This window comes from Gracilinanus agilis, chromosome 1 (genome assembly GCF_016433145.1).
Source record: "Gracilinanus agilis isolate LMUSP501 chromosome 1, AgileGrace, whole genome shotgun sequence".
NCBI lineage: Eukaryota > Metazoa > Chordata > Mammalia > Didelphimorphia > Didelphidae > Gracilinanus > Gracilinanus agilis.
The window spans coordinates 692,473,585-692,495,266 of NC_058130.1; the positions used below are offsets into that span (position 1 = coordinate 692,473,585).

Consider the following 21,682-nt stretch of genomic DNA (forward strand, 5'->3'; position numbering starts at 1 on the left):
AATGCCAACCAAAGATTTCATATATAAAGGATGCCACTACAGGTGGACTGGTTTTGTTTCAAAAACAACACATAACCAATAAATAAGCCACGTATGGGAACACATATGGCATCAAAGCATTTAAAGGAAGGTCCTTGATATATTGGAAGCACTTCCTATGAAGAGCTTAAGAGACAGAGTCATACGCAGATAAGAAAGTATAGCAGTGAGTGTGAAGGAGGGTTCCTACATCCAACACTGAAGAAACACCAAAGGATAAAGAAATGTTGAATGAGGAATTACCTACCTCAAAGGGCTGTGAGGATCAAATGAGATAATGGACGTAAAGTGCTGGGTACACTGCAAAAAGCTATTCAAATGCCACTTCTCATTATATTTTTACTGTACCATAAAACAGCTCACTTGCAAATACTATTTCTAAAACCTTTTTTGATGGTTTAAGTGTCAGAACAACTATTCTTAGCATCTAGAACCTAAAGAGACTAATCTCATGTCTCTGATTCCAAAGTCTCAAAGTGGTGTGGTGGGAAGTGCTCTGAAATAAAATAATAATAACAATAGCATTTATATAATACTTATCGTGTGCCAGGCACCATGGTAAGTGCTTTACAATTAGTTCTTTATAGTTTGCAAAACAGTTGACAAATATTATCTCACATGGTTCTCACAACAACCTTGGGAGGCAATTACTATTATTATCACCTTTCTATAGATGAGGAAATTGATGCAGACAGTTTGTGACTTACCATAGGGACATAAAACAAATGAATGTATGAGGCAGGATTTGAACTCAGCTTTAGGTGATACAGTAGATTTCAGGACCTGGTTTCAAATCCAGGCTGAGAAATTTACTACTTTGTAAGATTTTGGTCAAGTCATTTAAAATCTCAAAATATTTCTTCACCTTTAAATGACAGGTAATAAAATTTGCATTCCCTAAATCAGAATTGTTGTGAGGAAAGCACTTTTTTTAATGTTTCTGAATTACTTTTCTTTTTTGTATCATTTCTTAATTGAAATAAGACACCCTTCATAAAAATGAGCACACTGTGAACAGTTCACAGCCTCTTCTTTGAAAGATGAGTGTGCCACTGAAACCAACACTTGTGAAAATGGCAAGGAGCACCGACTTGGGGAATGAAAGCAGATGCTGAGATTTTGTTTCTTCTTGGCATCTGGGATATGAATTAAGTAGAGATGCTTATTGTCTTTAGGTAGACAAGTTATTTAGATTGAATGAATCGAAACAATCATAAAATTCTATTCTGAAGAGGAGAAAAATTGAGGAAGAGCAAGGAAGAAGGTAAAAAAAGAGAAAGAAGAGGGGAGGAATTGGAAAAAAATTAAGATGAGGGACAAGAAGAGAAAGTAAAGGATGAGAAGAAAAAAAGGGAGAAAAAGAAGAGGGAGCTAGAAGGAGATATAGAAAAAAAGGGCAGAGAAGGACAAGAAAAGTAAGGAAGAGGGGCAGCTGGGTAGCTCAGTGGATTGAGAGTCAGGCCTGGAGACGGGAGGTCCTAGGTTCAAATCTGGCCTCAGACACTTCCCAGCTGTGTGACCCTGGGCAAGTCACTTGACCCCCACACTTCCACCACGGAGCCAATACACAGAAGTTAAGGGGTTAAAAAAAAGAAAAGGAAGGAAGAAAAAAGAAGAAAAGGAAAAAAAAGAGAAAAATAGGAGAAATCATTATTAGAGTTGGAATGGACTTCAGAGGCTATCTAGGTCAATCTACATCACACCAAGAATCTCTTCTCCAGCATGAATATAATTAATGTAATTAATCATCTAGCCTTGGTTCAAAGACTACCAATGGTAAGGAACCTACTAGTATATTTTAAGACCTATCATTCCACTATGGGAATAGTTTTGATTGTTGGACAACTTTTTTTTCTTTTTATTATATTGAAAACTCTCTGCTTTGTTACTCTTAGTTCTGTTCTATGAGACCAAGAAGTATAATTCTCTTTCTACCTAACAACCCTTCAGATACTTGGGAGACGACTATCATGTCCCTGGTACATTATCTCTTCTTAAGTTAAAGAACCCCTCTTCCTTTCATTAATTCTTATGTAACATTAGTGCTGAGGACTCCTCAGCCCCTTCTTTGCCTCTCTTGTATACTTCAGCTTATAGGTTTCCTTTCTAAAATGTAGTCCATAGAGTTGAAAAACAAAACAAAACATTAACATGTCATATGACTATAGTAAACCATAGTAGGAAAAACATTTCCTTAATCCTGTACAATATTCTTCTTTTAATGAAAACTGGGAAAATGATAAAAAAATGGAAAGAGAAGGAGAAGGAGTTAATAGATGGACAGCCTAGCACTGATGGATTGAAAAATTTCAAGGTAGTCCAATTAGTGAGTTGGGTTGATTTTCAATCAAAGATTTATCAAAAGATATAGACAAGACTCTCACACAAGAAGAAGTCATAGAGGAGTTGTAAACTTCGCTGATGGAGGAAGTATTCCTCCATGTCAATATGTGTATAAAATAACTGTCATCAAAGTGGCAGTATAAGAAAAATAAAATATAGAACACTGTATAGAGTTTATAAGTGTCTTTTGAATTTCTCATTTGATCTTGGAAATAACTATGTAAGAGAAGTAAGACACAAATGATAACCTCATTTTTATAAAGAATTAAAGTGAGGCTCAGAAAAGTAAATGACATGTCCCATATCTCAAACTAGAAAATATTAGAACTAGGAATCATAGGAAAAGTTTGAGCTATTCCTGATTTGATCTTTCAATATAATCAAAAGTTTAGTTCCTTCCTTCCTTCCTTCCTTCCTTCCTTCCTTCCTTCCTTCCTTCCTTTCTCTTTCTTTCTTTCTTTCTTTCTTTCTTTCTTTCTTTCTTTCTTTCTTTCTTTCTTTCTTTCTTTCTTTCTTTCTTTCTTTCTTTCTTTCTTTCTCTCTTCCTTTCTTTCAGCTCTGGGAGGTGGGTACTATTATTATGCCCATTTTAAAGTTGAAGAAACTGAGACAAACAGAGGTTAAATATCTTGCCCAAGGTCACACAGCTAGGAAGTAGCTGAAGCCAAATTTGAATTCAGGGATTAAAATTCTTGACTTCCAGTGCTCTGTCCTCAGCACCAACAGCTGCCTCTGGTTCTCCAGTGTCCATCTAACAATCTCCTGTAATGGGAAGCTCACTATTTATAAAAGCAATACATTCTATGTCTGGTCAGTTTTGTTTGTTACAAAGGTTTTTTTTCTCCTATTCAGGTAAATTCTACAATGCAGATCAGAAGTTTTATTCTAATGACTTTCTATTGAATAATACTGCTTCCCAGGTACAAAGTAGCCCAGAGACATCTCCTCAAAATATACGGTTCATCTTGAATGAAGAAAAATCAAGAATCAATAAGAGAAGGTCTATTATTTCTCTACATCAGAGCCAACTTTCGCCGGAATCTTTCATTCAATAATAGACATTTCCTTTTTTGTGCAGGGTTGGCATTACCCTTCATGATTGGGGTTGCCTAAATATTGGGAGTACCTGAAGGCTAATGCTTGTTCCTAGTGAAAAGCTAAGAACCCCTCCAAGGAGTAGAGCATCTAGACAGGGAATTCCCTGCTTAGAGGCAACATGGCATAGGATTTAAAATCAGACTGAGCTTGAACCCAACTTTAACACTTATTCTGGGCTGTGTCTCAAATCACCTTTCATCTATTCTGCATCCATCTTTTACCTAGTTCTATACATAGTCTGTCTCACTAGAATATAAACTCCATCAGGACAGTGATTATTTAACCTTCCTTTGGGAAGTTTGGCACTTAGCACAGTCCCTGAAACACAGCATGCACTTAATACACGCTTGTTGATTAATTATAGAATTGACATTGGGCAAGTCACTGCCTTTTTTAATCTAACTTTCCTCATTTTTAAAATAAATATCTGGGAAATGATGATCTTTAAGATCTTTAAGGTTCCTTCTAGGTTCAACCTTTTATATTTTACATTCTAAATACTGATCTTTTTGGAAGAAAAAAACATTCTAACAAAAATGAGACAATTAAAAAACAACTAACTCAATAAGTGGTCTTGGATAAGTCACTTTTTCTCTCTTGACCTAAATTTTCCTTTTCTGCAAAGTGAAGGAATTGGACCATACGATTACTAAGATCATTTCCAGTCTCATCATTCTATCTTCTATTATACCGGATAACAGAATAGAATAATAAATTTAAAGCTAGAAGGGGCTATGGAGACAATGTTTTCTAAAATCTTCATTTAGAGATGAGGAACCTGAAGCCCTGAGATATGAAGCAAACTTTCCTTAAGCCATACAGGTACTAAATGACAGTATCTAAAAATGGGTCCATGATTCCAAAACCAATTTGATTTTTTCTTCTCCTTTGTGGTATACTTTCTTCTAACACTGTATGTTTTGTCATCTTCTCAGATTTAACATTCCATGATAATATAAGAAAATAAATCTTTATTGATCTAGCTCCTAATATTCCTCATAACTTTACTGCATCTAACCTATCATTTTTGGATAATCTTTTTATTTCTATGTATTTATTTGTTAAAAAATGCTTTTTACTTCTAAAAGATCATTACAAATTATGTGCCACATAAACTGTGCAATATGGAATATAAAGTGGACTTCGTGAATTCTATAAATTATATTTCATTTTTGCCTCAGGATGAAATAAATTCATGTTAGTGTGCTGAATTTATTTATCATTTTACTTATACTTATTTTGTTTATTAAAACCTTGTGGGGATTTTTTAGGGAAAAAATCTATGCATAGAATAGTGTTTGATTCTATAGAAGGTCACAAGAGAAATTGAACACTTGGTCTATATATGTTTCAGAAACTTATAACGTGTGTGGAGAGATGAGCCAAATGTAGGAACCTATTGTGGGAAAATGCATCTCGATTACAACTTGAATGTTAAACATTACTTCATGAGTACATTAGAAATGAAAATAAGTTAAAGTCTGTATGAGATACGTAATAAAAACTGTAAACAGTTCAGAGAAGAGAAAGGAATCCAGTGTCATATAACTTACTGTTCCAGGGAAGCCAGGGGGACCAGGAGGGCCAGCAGGACCAGCTTCGCCCTAAAGAATAAAGAGAATGAAACCATTCATTCATGCCACAAACCTCTGATTAAGTGTTTACTATGTAAAGAGTAAGATTACTGTCTAATCTATTAGTGGAGGCTCAAAGTTTAGAGAAACATGGTTATGGCCCTCAGAGAGCTTCTCTTCTAATTGGGGAACAAGACACTCACACATGGCAATTTCTGTAATTCACGATGTTACCAACAAACACATTAGAAAATTTGAAAAATAAAAGTGTTCTGTGAGTCCCGAATGGGAAGGACAAAAACCAGATGAGAGATTTGGAAAGGTTTTGCGGAAAAGGATGCATTTGAGATGAACTTTAAACAAGGGACAGGGGAATTCAATAGTTCAAAGCAGAAAGGAGTTACTTAGGAATAGGGAAGAGTATGAGCAGAGGGGCATGTAAATGGAAGCATAATGCAAGGGGAAGAGGGGTGTGGAAAGCATGAACTCCTCATGTGGAATAGCCATTTGTTGTTTTTATTTTCCCAGAGCAAAGCACAGTTCCAGACACAAAGTAAGCATTTAATAAGTGCTTCTGTCTGAATCTAGTTTAGCTGTAGTATGGAATGTGTGCCGGATAATGTGAAATAATACTGGAATGGTAGAGTGGCACCCAGCTATGGAAGGTTTTGAATATTAGACAGAAATTTGTGAACTTTATTCAAGCACACATAAAGATCTGCTAAAAGGAGGATTTTTACTACATGACTTGATCTCTAAATAAAAGCATATTCAGGTAGGGGTAAAGGGAGAAAAAGGTTAATTTGAGTGGGTAGAGTGGAAATGCAGAATATATATTTTATGGGGACTACGTCATGGTACTGGTGACTGATAATGATGGCTTGACCAAAAGTAGTGTCAATAAGAATAAAAAGGAAGAGGGGACTATGAGATTTCTGTTGGTCCCACAGTAAAATGGCATTTCACTTGCACAATATAACACAAATTTAGATGTTGTGATTCAGCTACAAATTGTGATTATGATAACATTTGTCCTTGGATAGAGAGTTAGCTTTAAGTAACTGAATGCCAGGTAAGGCTTACAAATCCTATTGAAGCAGTAGGTTCCAAGATGGCAAGAAACATATCCTATATGCCCAGCTTAGCTTTTGGGGCCTCTAGGCTCATTTATACCCAGAGAAATAGCTTCTTTTAGTTAAAACTGAATTTGAGAATTTTGCTGCAGGCACCAGAAGCTTGAGGAAAGTAATAAAAAAAGGGTTTATTATCCTAAGCTTTTGAGTACTAGAAATGAGTTTTCTATCTGAAATGATGTTTCTGAAAAGTCCATGAGTCTGAAGCATTCTATAGTCTGAGTTGTGAATGTGTCTCCTTCCTTCTGCTGCCATCTATTTTTAGACCACATTGTTTCCAAAGGGCAGCTCTCTGTAAAAGAGGAAGGAAACTGGAAGAGAGGAGGTGTGAGGAAAGAGAGAAAGGAGTAGGAATTGGGAGAAGGAGATGAAAGGATGAAATATAATAGAGGCAAGAAGGGAGAAAGATCCAGAGAATGGAAGGGGATGAGAAAGAATAGAGAGTAAAGGGAAAGAAGAGAAACAGAGAGGAAAAACATCATAGAAAGAGAAAAAAAGCAGAGATTCAGAGAAATGCAAAGAATTGAAGACACAAGAGGGAGAAAAGAAAAAGACAGAAAAATGATAGAGATAGAAAAAGAAAAGTTAAAAAGCATAGAGAAAAAAGGAGGAGAAACAAAGATGAAGAAGAAAGAAGAATGACAGAGGGTAGTAGTGAGAGAGAGAGAGAGAGAGAAGAGAGAAAAGGATGGTCAATGAGAAAGAAATGTAACTGAAAGAGAGAAGAGAGCTGGATAAAATGATAAAGGTAGAGGGAGAAAAAAATAGGAGAAAGAAAAGAGAAAAAGGAGAGAAGTCAAGCGTAGATAAGACAAACTTAAGACTAGAGTCAGTGGCCCAGCATTTAGAGGAAGAAAGATGAATTCTCCCATCCCCTCTCCTGGTCAGGACACATTGATATGTTTACCTCTGAAAGGAGGAAGAATGGGGGTAAGGAGGTCACAATTTCAGAAAGCTGAACAGAACCAGAGAAGGGTGAGCTATACAATAGAAAGATTAGACATCACATTATATAAGATTTCATTGGATGGTTGGTCCAGAGAAGAAAAAACTTGGGGCGTGACAGTCCATATTGAACCAATATTGATTATTTTTTTTCATTCAACCATTTGTAATTCTATTATGCCTAGGCTTTGGTTGGTAATCAAGAGGGAATGAATAGTAAGGAAAAAAGAGGAAACCAGAAAGGAAGAAAGGTCTGTTAAATACAGTAGATGGATGGTTTCAACATACTTAGGAAGAGGTTAGCATAATCAACTATAGTTTTTATGTCATTAACATGGTAGAAATTGTCTAAAAGAAAGATTCTTATCTATCTACCTATCTACATATATATATATATATATACACATATATATATATCTACATATATTAGAGTCTTTGAATCTGCATTTTCTTTTAAACTGATAATAATGGGAGACAAGAGAGAGTTTGTCCATCTCTTTACTTTCTTTCAGACTTCCAGTTGTCGTGTTCTACTGATATCCATGAAATGTCATGCATTCAAAAGGTCCTGAAAATAAGAAAATTAAGAAATAACAAATCATTCCTACCTTTTCTCCTCTGTCACCTTTCAGTCCAGGGAGTCCCAGGGCACCTTTTTTACCCTAATGTACAATCAAGAAAAATAATAAATACCATTTTTACTCAGACCACTAAATGCATCTCTTTAGCAATTATTATTTTTATGGGTCTTCTGCAGTGCCTTCTAAGTAGTTCACATTTAAAACCTCTTTTTTTTTTGTTTGACTCTATGAGGGAGACAGTCTGGAGATATTCCTTTGTGTAAAATGAGACAATATAGTACAGAAAGAAGACTGGATGTAACATTGGAAAATATGGGTTATAATCCTTGCTCTGTTACTCTCTGTCATTTGAGATAAGAGTCACTTAATCTCTTGGCCTTATGTCTATTTAGTTCTAAAATAAGGGGAATGAACAAGGTTATTTTTTCAGCTCTTAATCTTGTGAAACTATGAAAAAAGGAACACCAGACAAAAGAGAAGGAAAGTAATTTATCCGTTTACATAACTATAGAAATCATAGGTAAAGTCATATTGCCTAATTTCTAGACCATATTTCTTTCATAACTCCAAGTAAATTAACACTTTATTTGAGGTCAATTAACCAGAAATTCCACCTATCAAGAATGTACTCAATTTCCAAGAAGGAAGCAAAAAATGCTTTTGATCAGAATAAAAGACAATTACAATGGCTAAGGCAGCTAGGTGGCACAGTGCACAGGGTGCCTATCCTAAAATCGGGAAGATTGACTGATCTTCCTGAGTTCAAATCTGTACCTCAGACATGTACTAGCTGTATGACCCTGGACAAACCATTTTTCCGTATTTGCCTTAGTGTCCTCATTTGTAAAATGAACTGAAGAAAGAAACGGTATTTTATTTAGTATCTTTGCCAAGATAAAACCCAAATGGAGTCATAAAGAGCCAAGCATGACTGAAATGCCTGAATAAGAACACAGACATCAGAAAACTATACTGTTAAAGTTTGTGATCTGTTGTTCTCAAGGTAGAGTCATGCAGACCCTTACACAAAACTGATTTGCTCAAATTTAATTCTAAGAGACTTGCAATCTAGTTCCTGTGCCCAGAGTAAATAATAACCATCAATTAGGAAAGGTAGAGGAGTTGAGAGAAGCTACAGTAGGAAAAAAAATGAAGCAGGATTAAAGGGTTTAGAGTTTAAAGATTTCTTAGTCCAACCCACTAGTTTCCAAAGAAGAGTCATGTCAATATAGATTGTGACTTGCCTACCTAAGTGCATAGGGGAAGAACTAAGAAAATAAGTCCAGCAGGAAATTTGGTCCTCGGATGACAAATTCAGCTCTCTTTCCATTATAAAATGCTAACTGTAATAGCCATGAGGTTTAAATTAAGGCAGAAAAATAAGAAAAAAAAATAACACAAAAAACCCTAAAACAAAAACATATTAATATGAGGCCATTTAAATCATCCATACTTCAGCAGACCTTGAGGGTATCAACATTTTAAAATATAGTACCATAGCTAATGTTCCCAATGAAAATGCTAAGCCATCAGAAAAGTTGAACTGACATTGAGTAAGTGCTATTTACACTTACTCATTGGGAAATGGGAAACACATTTTTAGAAGGGTTTTAAAATGTTATTCTGGAACAAAAGATCTATGATTTCTTTGGATAAATTAAGAACTTCAAGGATTTTAGATACCACTGAGTCCAACTTCTTTATTGAATTGAAAAGGGAGAAGTAAAAAGGCTTACACATGGTCACACAGATGGTGAGTGTTTGAGACCAAATCTGAACTCAGATCTTCCTGGCTCCAAATCCAGTGTTCTAACCACTGCCCATCACCTAGCTTCTCTAAACAGCAAGAAGGTCACTTTACCAAGACTGAAGAGCACTTAAGTATATTGATACATAGAATATAGGGCCAAAAATGTAGACCAAAGAAAACTAAATAACTTTCTGGTAATTGTTCAATAAACCCAATACTATTATGGTATCAGTTAAAAGCAGACAATAAAGATGTGATGATGAACACAAACTAGTGCCTGCCCTCAAAGAGCTTATATTTTCCTAAGGAGATACGTTATGTTCACACATTCATAAATACAAAATTAAATTTGAAAAAGAATGCCACTGACTTAAGGGACTGAAAAAGGCTTCTCGATGGAGGTGACACCTAAGGTGAGCCTTCAAGAAAACGAGGGATTCTGACAGCCTGCAGTGAGCATGCAGAGTATCAGAAACTGAAAAGTCACTGAATGGGAAATGAAATGCTGAATGTGAAGAAGAATTGGTTCTGGTAGAATGTTGGGCTCTCTGAACTCTCAAAAATGGAACACAAGACTGATAAGTTGGAAGGAATCAGTCAGTATTCTTGTTTGTTGTTCAGTCATTTCAGTTGTATCTGATTCTTTATGACCCCATTTGGGGATTTCTTGGCAAAGATACAGGAGTAATTTGTCATTTCCTTTTTTGGCTCATTTTACAGATAAGGAAACTGAGGCAAACAGGGTTAAGTGATTTGCCCAGGGTCTTACAGAGCATCTGTGGCTAAATCTGAATTTAGGACTTTCTAACTCCAGGTCCGATGCTCTATCTGCTACACTGCCTAGCAGCCCCAAGGAATCATATTGTACAAGTATTTTGTGTACTAAAGCTTGCAGAGGCATTTTGGAGAAAGAAAGCTTGGATCAGCAAGTTTGTACTTTTAAAACAATTTAAGATTTATAAAGTCCTTTCCTTACAAGGAGGCAGAGAGTGCAATATATTTGTTTCTAAACTTTACAGATAAAGAAACTGTCCCCCAGAGTCACATAGACTCGGTGTCAGAGCCACCGGAGAACCCCTCTCTCTGGACTCCAATTCCAGAATTTCTTCCACAGAAGACAGCAACATGGCAGACAGCACACTGTTATATCCCTTTCCTGACCCTCTCCACACAATGAAAAATGGTGAATTTGCCTCCAACTGCAATTAGAAGGATTCATTTTCTTGACATGCCTGCAGGAAACATAATTACAACAGAATGGATGCAATGATGAAACGCAAACATCGTTCTGTAATTTCTCACTTGGGATTGTTATAAAAGAAACAACAAGTGAGTGTTATTGTTGTCCTTTATCTGGTAAAACCAAGACAAAATAAAGTTTGATTTTTGTCAGGTAAACTCCATCAACCGTCAGCTAATACAGCCAGAACACCAATAAACCTTAACTAGGAGCAGGCAGCAGCTGTGTGGACATTACTCTGATGCTCTGGAAATAGCTTACAAATCCTTGAGTTCACAGATAAATAGACAAACATGAAATCCCAGAGTTACAAGTGACCTTTGTTTTCATCTGGTTGAACTCCTTTGCTTTACCAAGAAGAAAAATGCATATGACAGTGTGTTAAATTACTTGCTAAAGTCATCTAGTGACTTAGTGGAAGAATCAGACTAGAGTTCTCATCTCTACACACCAAGTTGCCTCTCCTGAAACATCTTACACAGGAGATTCCCTGAACAAGAGATGCTGGCCACAAGAAAATTTCCTGTCTCTTTCTGTTCTTTCCTCATGGAAACTTCTTGGGCCAATTGAACTCCTCGATTGAGGTCACTGTTACCTTCTCTATATAAAATATTACCAGTTTTATGTTTGTGAACACTATATGACACCATCCGAGTGGGGAAGAGGTAACATCACAGCTGTTCAAAATTATTAATGACTTCTATGGCTATACAAAAAGCATCATCATTGTCTTTGAGATGATGGTCTTGGTTTTATGTTTTGGTGGTTATTGATCAAGGAGAATTTATGGAATGAGTGAACTAAGAGAAAGAGAGAGAGAGAGGCAGTGGTAGGCAGAGACAAAAATAGAAACAGACAAAAAAGAAATAAAGAAAATAGATGAAAATGGAATCAGTGGAAAGTGGGTCTGTTCATTGCATGAGAAATAGGAGTAGAAAATCGAATAAAATATAAGGGGAGAAGAGAATCATCCCTTGAAGTCTTTAGTTTCATATCTTGAATGAACAATAAAAAAAGTTTCCAGCAACTCCACTGATTCAGTTTCAGGTTGGCAGTGGGGTAGTGGGTTCAGGGTAACTGGGTAGAAAGTTTAATGGTCATATGTCCTAGGCCAATTAATATAAGTATTGGAAAATCTGTGATTCTATCATTAGAAGGCAAGCAGAAATGATACAGAAGAAGTTAACCAGACTAGTGGCGGGACTTAACAGTATGACAACTGGCTAAAGGAATCGAGAATATTTAGCCTGGGGAAGAGACTAGAATGGGGAAGAGCATGATTGGTGCCTTTTAAATAGCATAATTCTGAAGATGTCATCTTAAAGAGGAATTAAACTTGTTTCATTGGTCCCACGGGGCAAATGTGGAAGTAATAAAATAATTCTATTATAGAGAAGTGGATTTCACTCAGTATTTGGAAGAAATTCTTAAATAAAATTGTTCCCAAGTAGAATGGGCTCCATGAAGATTAGTATATTCCCTATCTTTGACTAATGATAATTATAATGATAATAATAACACTTATTTAGTGTTCTTAATGTTTGAAAAATGCTTTACATATACCCCTTGATCCTTAAAACAACCCTATGAGGAAGATGATATTCTGATGCTCATTTTACAGATAAATAAATAATTCACAAATAAAGCAAAGAGAAGTTAAATAACTTGACCAGGGTCATATAGCTAGAAAGTGGCTGGGCAGTATTTGAATTTAGATCTTCATGACTCCACATCCAACCCTCACTTCACTGTTTAGTCTAGATTCTTTTGAAATCTTCAAACGAAGCAAATGGATAGCCCTCTGTCCAGAATACACTAGATATGATTTATGCTTTACCCTGGATAATTTACCTTGCAATTCTACAATTTTCTAATTCTATGATTTATGATTCTTCCTTCCACAAATACAAGGATCATGTCATTCAGCATCCAAATGTTGTTCCCTTGGCATGATAAGTTCCCTTGAACAACATAATTTTCTTTTGAATGAAGTTCTAGAACAGTGATTCCCAAAGTGGGTGCTACCGCCCCCTGGTGGGTGCTCCGGTGATCCAGGAGAGCAGTGATGGCCATAGGTGCATTTATCTTTCCTATTAATTGCTATTAAAATTAAAAAAAAATAATTTCCAGGAGGCTAAGTAATATTTTTTCTGGAAAGGAGGAGGTAGGCCAAAAATCTTTGGGAACCACTGCTCTAGAATAATGTTCCTACCTCCTTAGATTAGATAATTTAGAGATTCAAGGGATCTCTAAGGCTAAAAGCAAATAAACAAACAAGCAAAAAAACCTATGCTGCTATGAAGTTACTTACCTCATCTCCTTTCTCTCCTCTTAGACCTTGGAGTCCTGGAGATCCTGGAAGTCCTATTTCTCCCTGGTAAAACATAACACAAAATTAGGGGGACAAAAGATTCATAAAAGGCTTCAAATTCCCACCCCACTCAAACATGTATTTATTGAATCTACCTAAGAATTATATGGAGACTGTGAAGTAAAGTGGAACAAGGACTTGATATTTAAATAGCACCTTAAATTTCATAAAGAATTTTTATTATTGTATTATCCCAGTGGATTCTCAGAACAACTTTGTGATGAACAGACTATTATGTTCATTTAACAGATAAGAAAATTAAGACTTGGTGAATCAAGTAAATTGCCCAAGGGCCATATGGCTAGGAAGGAGCACAATCTGTAGGCTTCATTCACTGAAAACTAAATGGGACTTGATCCTAGAACTTTAGATGAAAAATCCTGTACTCTTCCTACTATATTGTGTTGGGATGGGATGAGGATGAACAGGGCCATTGGGCACATTGATGTTTTCACACAGCAATATATTCAGTAAAATAGTAGTACTTGCTAATTGATTGAGAACTATAGACTTGCAGGAAGACTTCATCTCAAAGACAATAAAAAATAAATTTAATTTGGATGTGAGCTAAAAGTGACAAAGACAAAAAAGGAAGAATGAGAGAAAAAGCACTGGACCAAGAGAAGAAAATGATTCAAGGCTTCCTAGTATGTGGGGTTTTCATATCCAGAAGTTACAGAGGAAAATTATTATTAAATTGACAGTTCAGGTTATGAATAGAAAAAAGGATGATGTGGTCTCTTCAAGTTCTTATAGGATGCATTTAAATTTATTCTGGTGCCCACGAGGAATGGCAGAGATGAAGTAAGTTCAGAACAGGAACTGAGAACATCCCTCCATGATTCACACTAAGTAGGGAAATCTCTATATTGTTAATGTTCACATTACTCTGTATCTCTGGATTTGGGAATTTGGGAGTATGATTCCCTGAAAGGAGGCCTGGGAGAATACATCACACTGACAACAATGGCCCAGTATTCCACTAACACGAGTAGATATGATTTTAATGTTAGATAGTGAAATGGGGAATGGGGAATGAAATGAACAAAGAGATTGAGGATGATGTTGAGTTCATTGACTCACCTTCTCACCAGGTATGCCCACTAGACCTTGCTCCCCAGCTTCACCCTGAAAACAGAAGGATATAAAATCTCAGTTATCAAGATTTCAGGGATCAGAATACCTTCTACATGGAAGAGTTATAGCCTACAATGAATCATATCCTTGATAGGAAGTGAATCAGGCAATGAGATTGGAGTGGTCTGCCTCAGAAGATAAAGAGATCCTTATTTCTATTCTTCAAGGAGAGACTTGGATAAACACTTAATAGAGATTTGTATTCTGATTAAGAATTTGGCTAAATGATCTTTGAAATCCTTCCAGTGAAGAAATTCTAAGAATTGATCCAGCTCACCAGGAAGATGAGTTTTTATTCCATGAAAATTATTCTGTTTTCTCACTTGAACTTCGTTTAACTACATGGAAAAAATTTCCAAAATTGAGGTGAAGGTGGGATAGGATGAAATGGGTACCAGTGTAGTATTCCTATAGAACAATATTAAAATATTATGTAAAATTATGATAATAACAATGCTTATTGGTTTTGCTATTGTTATTATTAATATCATTGCCAGTATAAAAGCTGTCCCAATTTTAATAGTTTGAAACTGTACTAGAGTTTTGGACTTCCTTTATGTGCAATTTCTTTTCAAAAATGGAGTATTGTCAATTCTCTTATTAAGGTTAAAATCAAAGAATTCCTTTTTCTTCTCTGAAGTTTAATTGGTACTTTTTGTTTTTTACATCAGTCTTTTTTGAATATATTTCTTCCAGTTTTCCTTTTTTTAAAATGAATGATAAATAATGAAAGTGAACAGAGAGCAGCAAAATGGCTCAGTGCATAGAAAGCCAGGCCTGGAGGTGGAATATCCTGGGTTCAAATCTGGCCTCAGATACTTCCTAGTTATATGACCCTGGACTTAACACCCATTGCCTATACTTTTTTGCCTTAGAATCAACAAAGAGTATTGATTCTAAGAGGGAAGGGAAGATTTTTTAAAAATCAATAAACTGAACAGTTTTGTAGGTAACCACTTGCAATAAAAAAATAAAAAAATAAAGTACAGGTGAAGTGATAGAGGCCTGTCTGAAGCCAGAAACAGCTTTGCAAAGTGCAGAAATTTTCTTGGCTACACCAATTCACAAAAAAACAAACCAAAGCAAACCAAAACAAAACATTCTTCTAGTCATGGAAGCAGGTCTCCTTCTATAATGTCGGACCATCTGGATGACATAACAGATCCTGGATGTTTGGAAGTATTAATACAAAGTTTACATTTTGGACACCCTTATAGTAGAAACCATTTTTAAGGTAGAGGAATTTATTCCAATCACCTGATTGTCTTAAAAATTACAGCTCTCCAAAAATATTATAATGTGTCCTTGTAAATTGGGGATTCCCACTCCCAGGAGGTATTTAAGCAAAGGATGTCATTTCCTGGATTTTATGTAGAATAGATATTTGTTTTTAAATTAGAAATTAGACTGTAGTCAGACCCTGATTAGTATGAATAATAAAATCCTGAAAGTACATGTGCGGTTTTGAATTTACACTGCATATTTCCATTGGTCTGGAACCAATAAGAATAATTTACATACTTCTAACTTTGAATACTGTGAATTTAAATGTATGTAGCCATTTCAAGGGATTAATTACACTAATCAGGATCTAATTATAGATGGATTTTGAGATTAGTTTGTTCAATCTCTTGTTTTTAAGGGGAGAAAACTGAGGATCAGAGAGAGAAAATTACTAGTCTATAACTCTATTTTAACTTCCCAAACTATACTCATTCTGTTCTATCAAAGTACCTCTTTCAGTCTTGTCGAATTCAAGATGCAGCCTCAAATTTTATTGGTATAGTATGAGGATCACAATGTAGGGGGAGGAGAGGAGAAATAGTTGTTTATATAGTGCCTACTATGTGCCAGCACGTGCTAAGACATTTACAAATATTATTTTATTGGCTCTTCACAAGAAACCTGCAAGGTAGATGCTATTATAACTCCCATTTTGCAGTTGAGGAAACTGAGACAAACAGAAGTTAAGGAACTTGGCCAGGATCACACAGTTAGTAAATATCTGAGGCCACATTTAAATTCAGGTCTTTCTGACTCTGGGTTCAACGCTCTATCCATTATGTGCCACCAATAACCTCCATTAGATTATAAAGGACTAAGTCTGGGTTGTTTTGCCTCTTTTTTGTATTCCCCGCACCTAGCACAGTGCCTGCTACATAGTAAGAACTTAAGAAATGTTTATTGCTTTATTGATTGATTAATAATGAGCGTAATTATGGAAGGAGGTTCAGCTATTTATTCATCCTCTCTGGTTCCAGAATGATCTTTTTAAGCACAGAGACACACATGTACATACGCAGACACAGAACAGAATCATTGCTGTCACTCAGGTCAGGGAAATGCCCCAAAGTCCTGAGGATACAAGGCTGGTTTATCTGTAGTAGCTGGGGATCAATAAGACAGGTGACAGAATGAGGTCAGAAACTAGACCTTTGATCTGCTCTGCAAAGCAGAGAAACTACAGCCAGCTGACTGACCGGCATGTAATTGACAGCCAGACGGATAAGGGAAAGAGAAATTCCGTACCCTCGGTCCAGGATTCCCGGGCAAGCCGCCTTCTCCTCGCTCTCCTGGCTCTCCCTGGAAAGAACACAAAGGATAATTACTGGGAGGATGTCCCGAACATTTATTAAGAATCTAGAATGTTCTGTGCTTAGAATGGAAGGAAACACAAAAACATACAACAAATGACATTTATAGATATGCTGCTTCCAAGTTTTCAAAATCTTTTTAGTACAATTTGATCTTCATACCAAGTGAAGGAGGTAAGTACTACAGAGATTATCAATAAAGATATTCATTGACTTGCCTTGGGTCAAACAACCAGTAATTATCAGAATTATGATTCAAACATTCTATTCTCTTTCCTAATTCCAAGTCCAAAACTCTTTCTAATTAGGTTGTCTCTCACTCACTGAGTTCCTTGAGGATGAGAGTTATTGTTTTTTGGTATTATTTTATCCCAAAGTTTATCCCAGTGTCTTATAAATAATCAACTTAGTACATGGTTCTTGACCAACTGAGCTCTCTCAGTGGATACTTATTCAATAAATGTGGACAAAATGTATTAAATAGGACTCTGTGCAATAAGGACCCCAAATTCAGTGCTGGGGATTCACACATTTTCTATCCTTAAGGAACTTAAGCTCTAATACAGGAGCTAAGACATCATGTCTGTCTAGGGAACCACAATAGTAAAGACTATGTGATTGGTTACAAACTATTAAATTGTTTTGAGGCACTGAATTATTATGCAAGATATGTGTGAGAGATGTGAGACTGTGTAAATGTGAGTGTGAGATACATATCAGATAATTCTCTAGTATTAATGAGCTTACAATCTTTGGGGATATAAGATAAATGGGCACATTTCAAAACCAGAAAATGAGCATCAAGAGTAATATGGGAGGATTAATAATATGGGAGTTCTAAGGAAAGGACAATTATTTCAAATGACGGGGAAAGGAGAGAAGTTAGGAATTAAGAGAGGATATATGAAAGTGGTGGCATCTTAGCTCATTAAAGGATTATTAAAATTTTAGTGGATGGGAGGTAATCAACTATAAGTTTAGGAAAAAAAAAACAAAGGCATTGAGATGAGAAAAGATAGAATGAGTTTCTAGAATAAATATGGTTTGTAGTCTAGCCAGGCTAAAATATCAAAGTGGGGCTTTAAATTATGTAATTTAAGAAGAAGCTGAAAGAATATATTAGAGAAAGATTGGGATTAGGGCCTTGAATGTCAGGCTAAGTAGTTTAGAATTTATAAAGTAGACATGGATTGAAGAATTTCCACAATCTAGAAAATGCCTGCAACACCTTAAGAAATAGTGTTCCTAAGCTTGAGCAATCTAATGATGAATTTAGGTGTGATATTTGTATACAAAAGCACCACGAATGAGCATTAATACATCAATTATCAAAAAATCAAGAGGATCGTCCAACAGGTAGTTGTCAGGGCTTAACATGGCACATAGTGCTTAATAAATGCTTGCTGACTTGATTTAACCAAATGAGAATGAAACATCACTTTTATGTAAACCATCCCAGTGATACAAACTGGGGCAAGGCGCACAATAATTTAAAGCCTCAAAACAATGGCAGTCTACTGGTTATAAGAATAATTTGTTATCTTCTCATAGTCCATGCAACTATGATTCCCTGGAAAATTATAAGGATTTATTTCCTGTATTAGTATATAAGTTCCTTGAGGGCAGGAAGTGTGTGAATTTCCAACACTTAACTCAGGATCTTTATTAGACATAGCAGACATTTAATGAACATTTTCCACATTTATTGAATCAGTATCCATTGTCACAATGTATAAAAGGGAGCTATCAGCAATTTGCATAGTGAGTTACAGGTCCTTGAGTTCATCAGCAAAACAAACAAAAAAAAGTCTTACTATCATGTAATAAAATTTGAAAGGAAGTCAGTTCTTTAGCCCATGTGTCCTGTTTTCCCCTAATAGAATGCCATTTTTTTTTGAGGTATAGAACTGATCTGCTTATTGTTGTTCAATTGTTTTAAAGTTGTAACTGACTCTTCACGACCCCATGTGGGGTTTTCTTGACAAGGATACTGGAGTGGTTTGCCATTTCCTTTTCCAACTCATTTTACAGATGAGGAAACCGAGGCAAACAGAGTCAAGTGACTTGCCCAAGGTCACACAGCTAGTAAATATCTGAGGGCAGGTTTTTCTGACTCCAGGGATGGTACTATTCATGGCACCAACTAACTTCCAGTTTGCTTGCTGGTAATCTATCCCCAGTGCTTATCACCATACTTGGCACAAAGTAAACACTGAAATCATGTTGATTCATTCATTCAGCCCTTTGTAATCAAGAAATAGCTGTTTATGGCTGGAATAATTTGCATAACTTTAGGAATAGAGATGTATAGCACTTTTTAGCTTCTCAAAAGGCATTCACTCCTTTTTTCCTACACATAAACCTCTTGGGAAGTAGTCAGGACAAGGATGACTCTCTTCCTTTTACAAATGAGGAAACTAAGGTTCAGATTAAGCAGTTTCCCCATGTCACAAGGCAATAAGTGGTGAAGCCAGAATTTGAATCCATCTTCTCTCTCTAAACTCAGTGCCTTTTTTAATATGCATTCCATTGAAGACTTCAGGAAAGGCTCTTTTTCCCCATGAAGAGATTAATTTGAGAAAGAGACAAAAATTATAATTTCACAGCAAAATACTAGGACCCAGTGTCTTTTTTTTATTAACCCTTACCTTCTGTCTTAGAAACAATTCTGTTTATTGGTTTAAGGCAGAAGAGCCATAAGAGCTGGACAGTGGGGGTTAAGTGACTTTCCCAGGTTCACACCACTAGGAAGTGTCTGAGAACAGACTTGAGCCCAGGATCCTCCCATTTCTAGCCCTGTCTCTCAATCCACTGAGCCATATCACTGCCTACTACAATACAGATTCTTAACCTCAGGTGCAAGAACTTTTCTTTTAATATATGAAAGCCATATCTGAGTATAAATGGTTTCCTTTATAATCCTATATAGTATATTATTAATCTATATCAAATCTACATATTTATATGACTTATATATGTTAAATATATATTATTATAGTATTAATAACATTTTAAAAATTGCCAAAGGGATCTGTTATTCAATAAACGTAAAGAATTTTGGTATGAAGGGATATCTCACCTGATAGGCAGCTGTGGATCCTGAATTTCTAGCTACATGATTTTGGTCAAATTGCTTTACTTCTAAGACTCAGTTTCCTTATCTGTCAAATGAGGACAGTGGTCCCTGCATAATTTACCTCCCAAGGTGGGGTAAGAAAATATACTTGGCCAACCTCAAAGGCACTACAGAAATATGAGTTAGTCTTTTAATCAAAGTTAATGTTTATAACAGCAATACACACCGCGGGGAGACAAGGCAGACATTGGAGGGGAGTCATGTCTGTGTGGTCTCTGAGCTGACAATGCTAGAAACCATCACATTGAATTTGTTCTTCTGTCCCTGTCTGGGGAAGCAAGAGTTACCCAAGCTTCCTGAAGCATAAAACATTCCTCTCACTCCTCTCCCTTGATGTGCTAAACATTGTTTAAAGGAAGCTATTGGGAAAATTGATTCTTCCACAAACCAGCTCAGGGGAGTGAAATGTTTATAGTCCTGGGGAAATCTTTTATTATTTTCTTTTATCTAGCCTTGACATTTTCCAATCCATAAGGAGTCCCTGATAGTAATAACAACAACAATATATGCATCTAGTGCTTCAGGACTTTATGTCAAGAAAGATGGTCTGGGTTCAAAGGCTGGCTCTAGCGTTTGCCCCTGGGTAGGTGAATCTCTCTGGGATTCAGTTCTCTTACTATCTGTAGAATGGATTTTAAAATGCCTGCACCAGCTACCTTGTCGGGTGATTGGGAAAAATGGAGAAGCAAATAAATGTTAAAGGGCTGTTATATGTGCTCAAAGGACTGGGGTCTCACTGGCCAGTCTCATCCAACCTCTACTACCTCATTCAATCACACAAACACAATTGCACCAATGTGGGGATATTCCTGTCTCTCTCCATCTGTAACTCTCTGCATTTATAAGAGATGATATTATAGAAGAATTGTATTCTTCCTCCTAATTTTTCCTTGGTCTTCTAGTGGTAAACCTCTCCAAAGAGAGCTTTGCTGGCCTGAAGATGACAGAAACCCAGTCTATAATTGGGTGTTTACTTGACATTTTTCTAGCTTGTCAGACTTTGGAGTCTCTTGGCACAGAAGTCTAGGTCAGCTCCAAATCTCAAGGAGGTATTAGGAGAAGCTCTGGTTGAAAGCATATAATTCTAAATTACAAAATAAATATGAAGAGAGAAAGAGAAGAGAATAGAGGATGGAAGTGACCTCTTTGGGAATTTTAGCTTGAGGAGTTTCAGATTTAACTTATATATTGGATACCAACCTTGGGTCCTTGAAGCCCAGGAAGTCCACTTGTCCCATCTTTCCCTGGGGAGCCCTGTTTCCCCAAAGAACAATAAAAAGTCAGATATATGAATATACGAGAAATTTCAGCCTAGATAGTTGTTTTTAGATCCTTTGAAATCTCCATTGTTTAGCATTAATTTTCTCCAGATTTCTTTATTGAAATCTTCTTTCTCCAAAAGCCTGACTCAGAGGCTACTTGTTCCATCACAACTTTTCTGGATATCCACAGATGAAAGGGATCACTTTGTTCTTATATTTTCTAGCATCACTAAAGTTCTTTCATTTGACCTTATCATGTCATTTCTCATTCATCAAAGCAAATACAATGGAGAGTACCACATAGTATAGCATGATATAGTGGACATAGTGTTATACTTGGTGTCAGGATATCTAAGTTCAAATTTCACTTCTGACAATTAGGATGTTTCATATAAAGGAATAGGAATGATATAAGAAGATTATGAATGTAAAGTCCTATGGCATACTGGTAGAAAAGAGTAATAATTAATAGGAGATAA

At 36.0% G+C, this 21,682-nt stretch overlaps 1 protein-coding gene across 1 annotated transcript in view; it reads right to left on the reverse strand.

The window, feature by feature from the left end:
* COL22A1 (collagen type XXII alpha 1 chain) overlaps nucleotides 1–21,682 on the reverse strand; it is a 506,948-nt gene that overhangs the window by 146,735 nt on the left and 338,531 nt on the right. The window contains exons 25-30 of the mRNA XM_044684460.1: nucleotides 21,142–21,195; nucleotides 16,741–16,794; nucleotides 14,158–14,202; nucleotides 13,015–13,077; nucleotides 7,741–7,794; nucleotides 5,034–5,084 (exon numbers count right to left, since the gene is read on the reverse strand). Of these exons, the coding sequence (XP_044540395.1) occupies nucleotides 5,034–5,084; nucleotides 7,741–7,794; nucleotides 13,015–13,077; nucleotides 14,158–14,202; nucleotides 16,741–16,794; nucleotides 21,142–21,195 (321 nt within the window). The remainder of the gene's footprint in view (nucleotides 1–5,033; nucleotides 5,085–7,740; nucleotides 7,795–13,014; nucleotides 13,078–14,157; nucleotides 14,203–16,740; nucleotides 16,795–21,141; nucleotides 21,196–21,682) is intronic.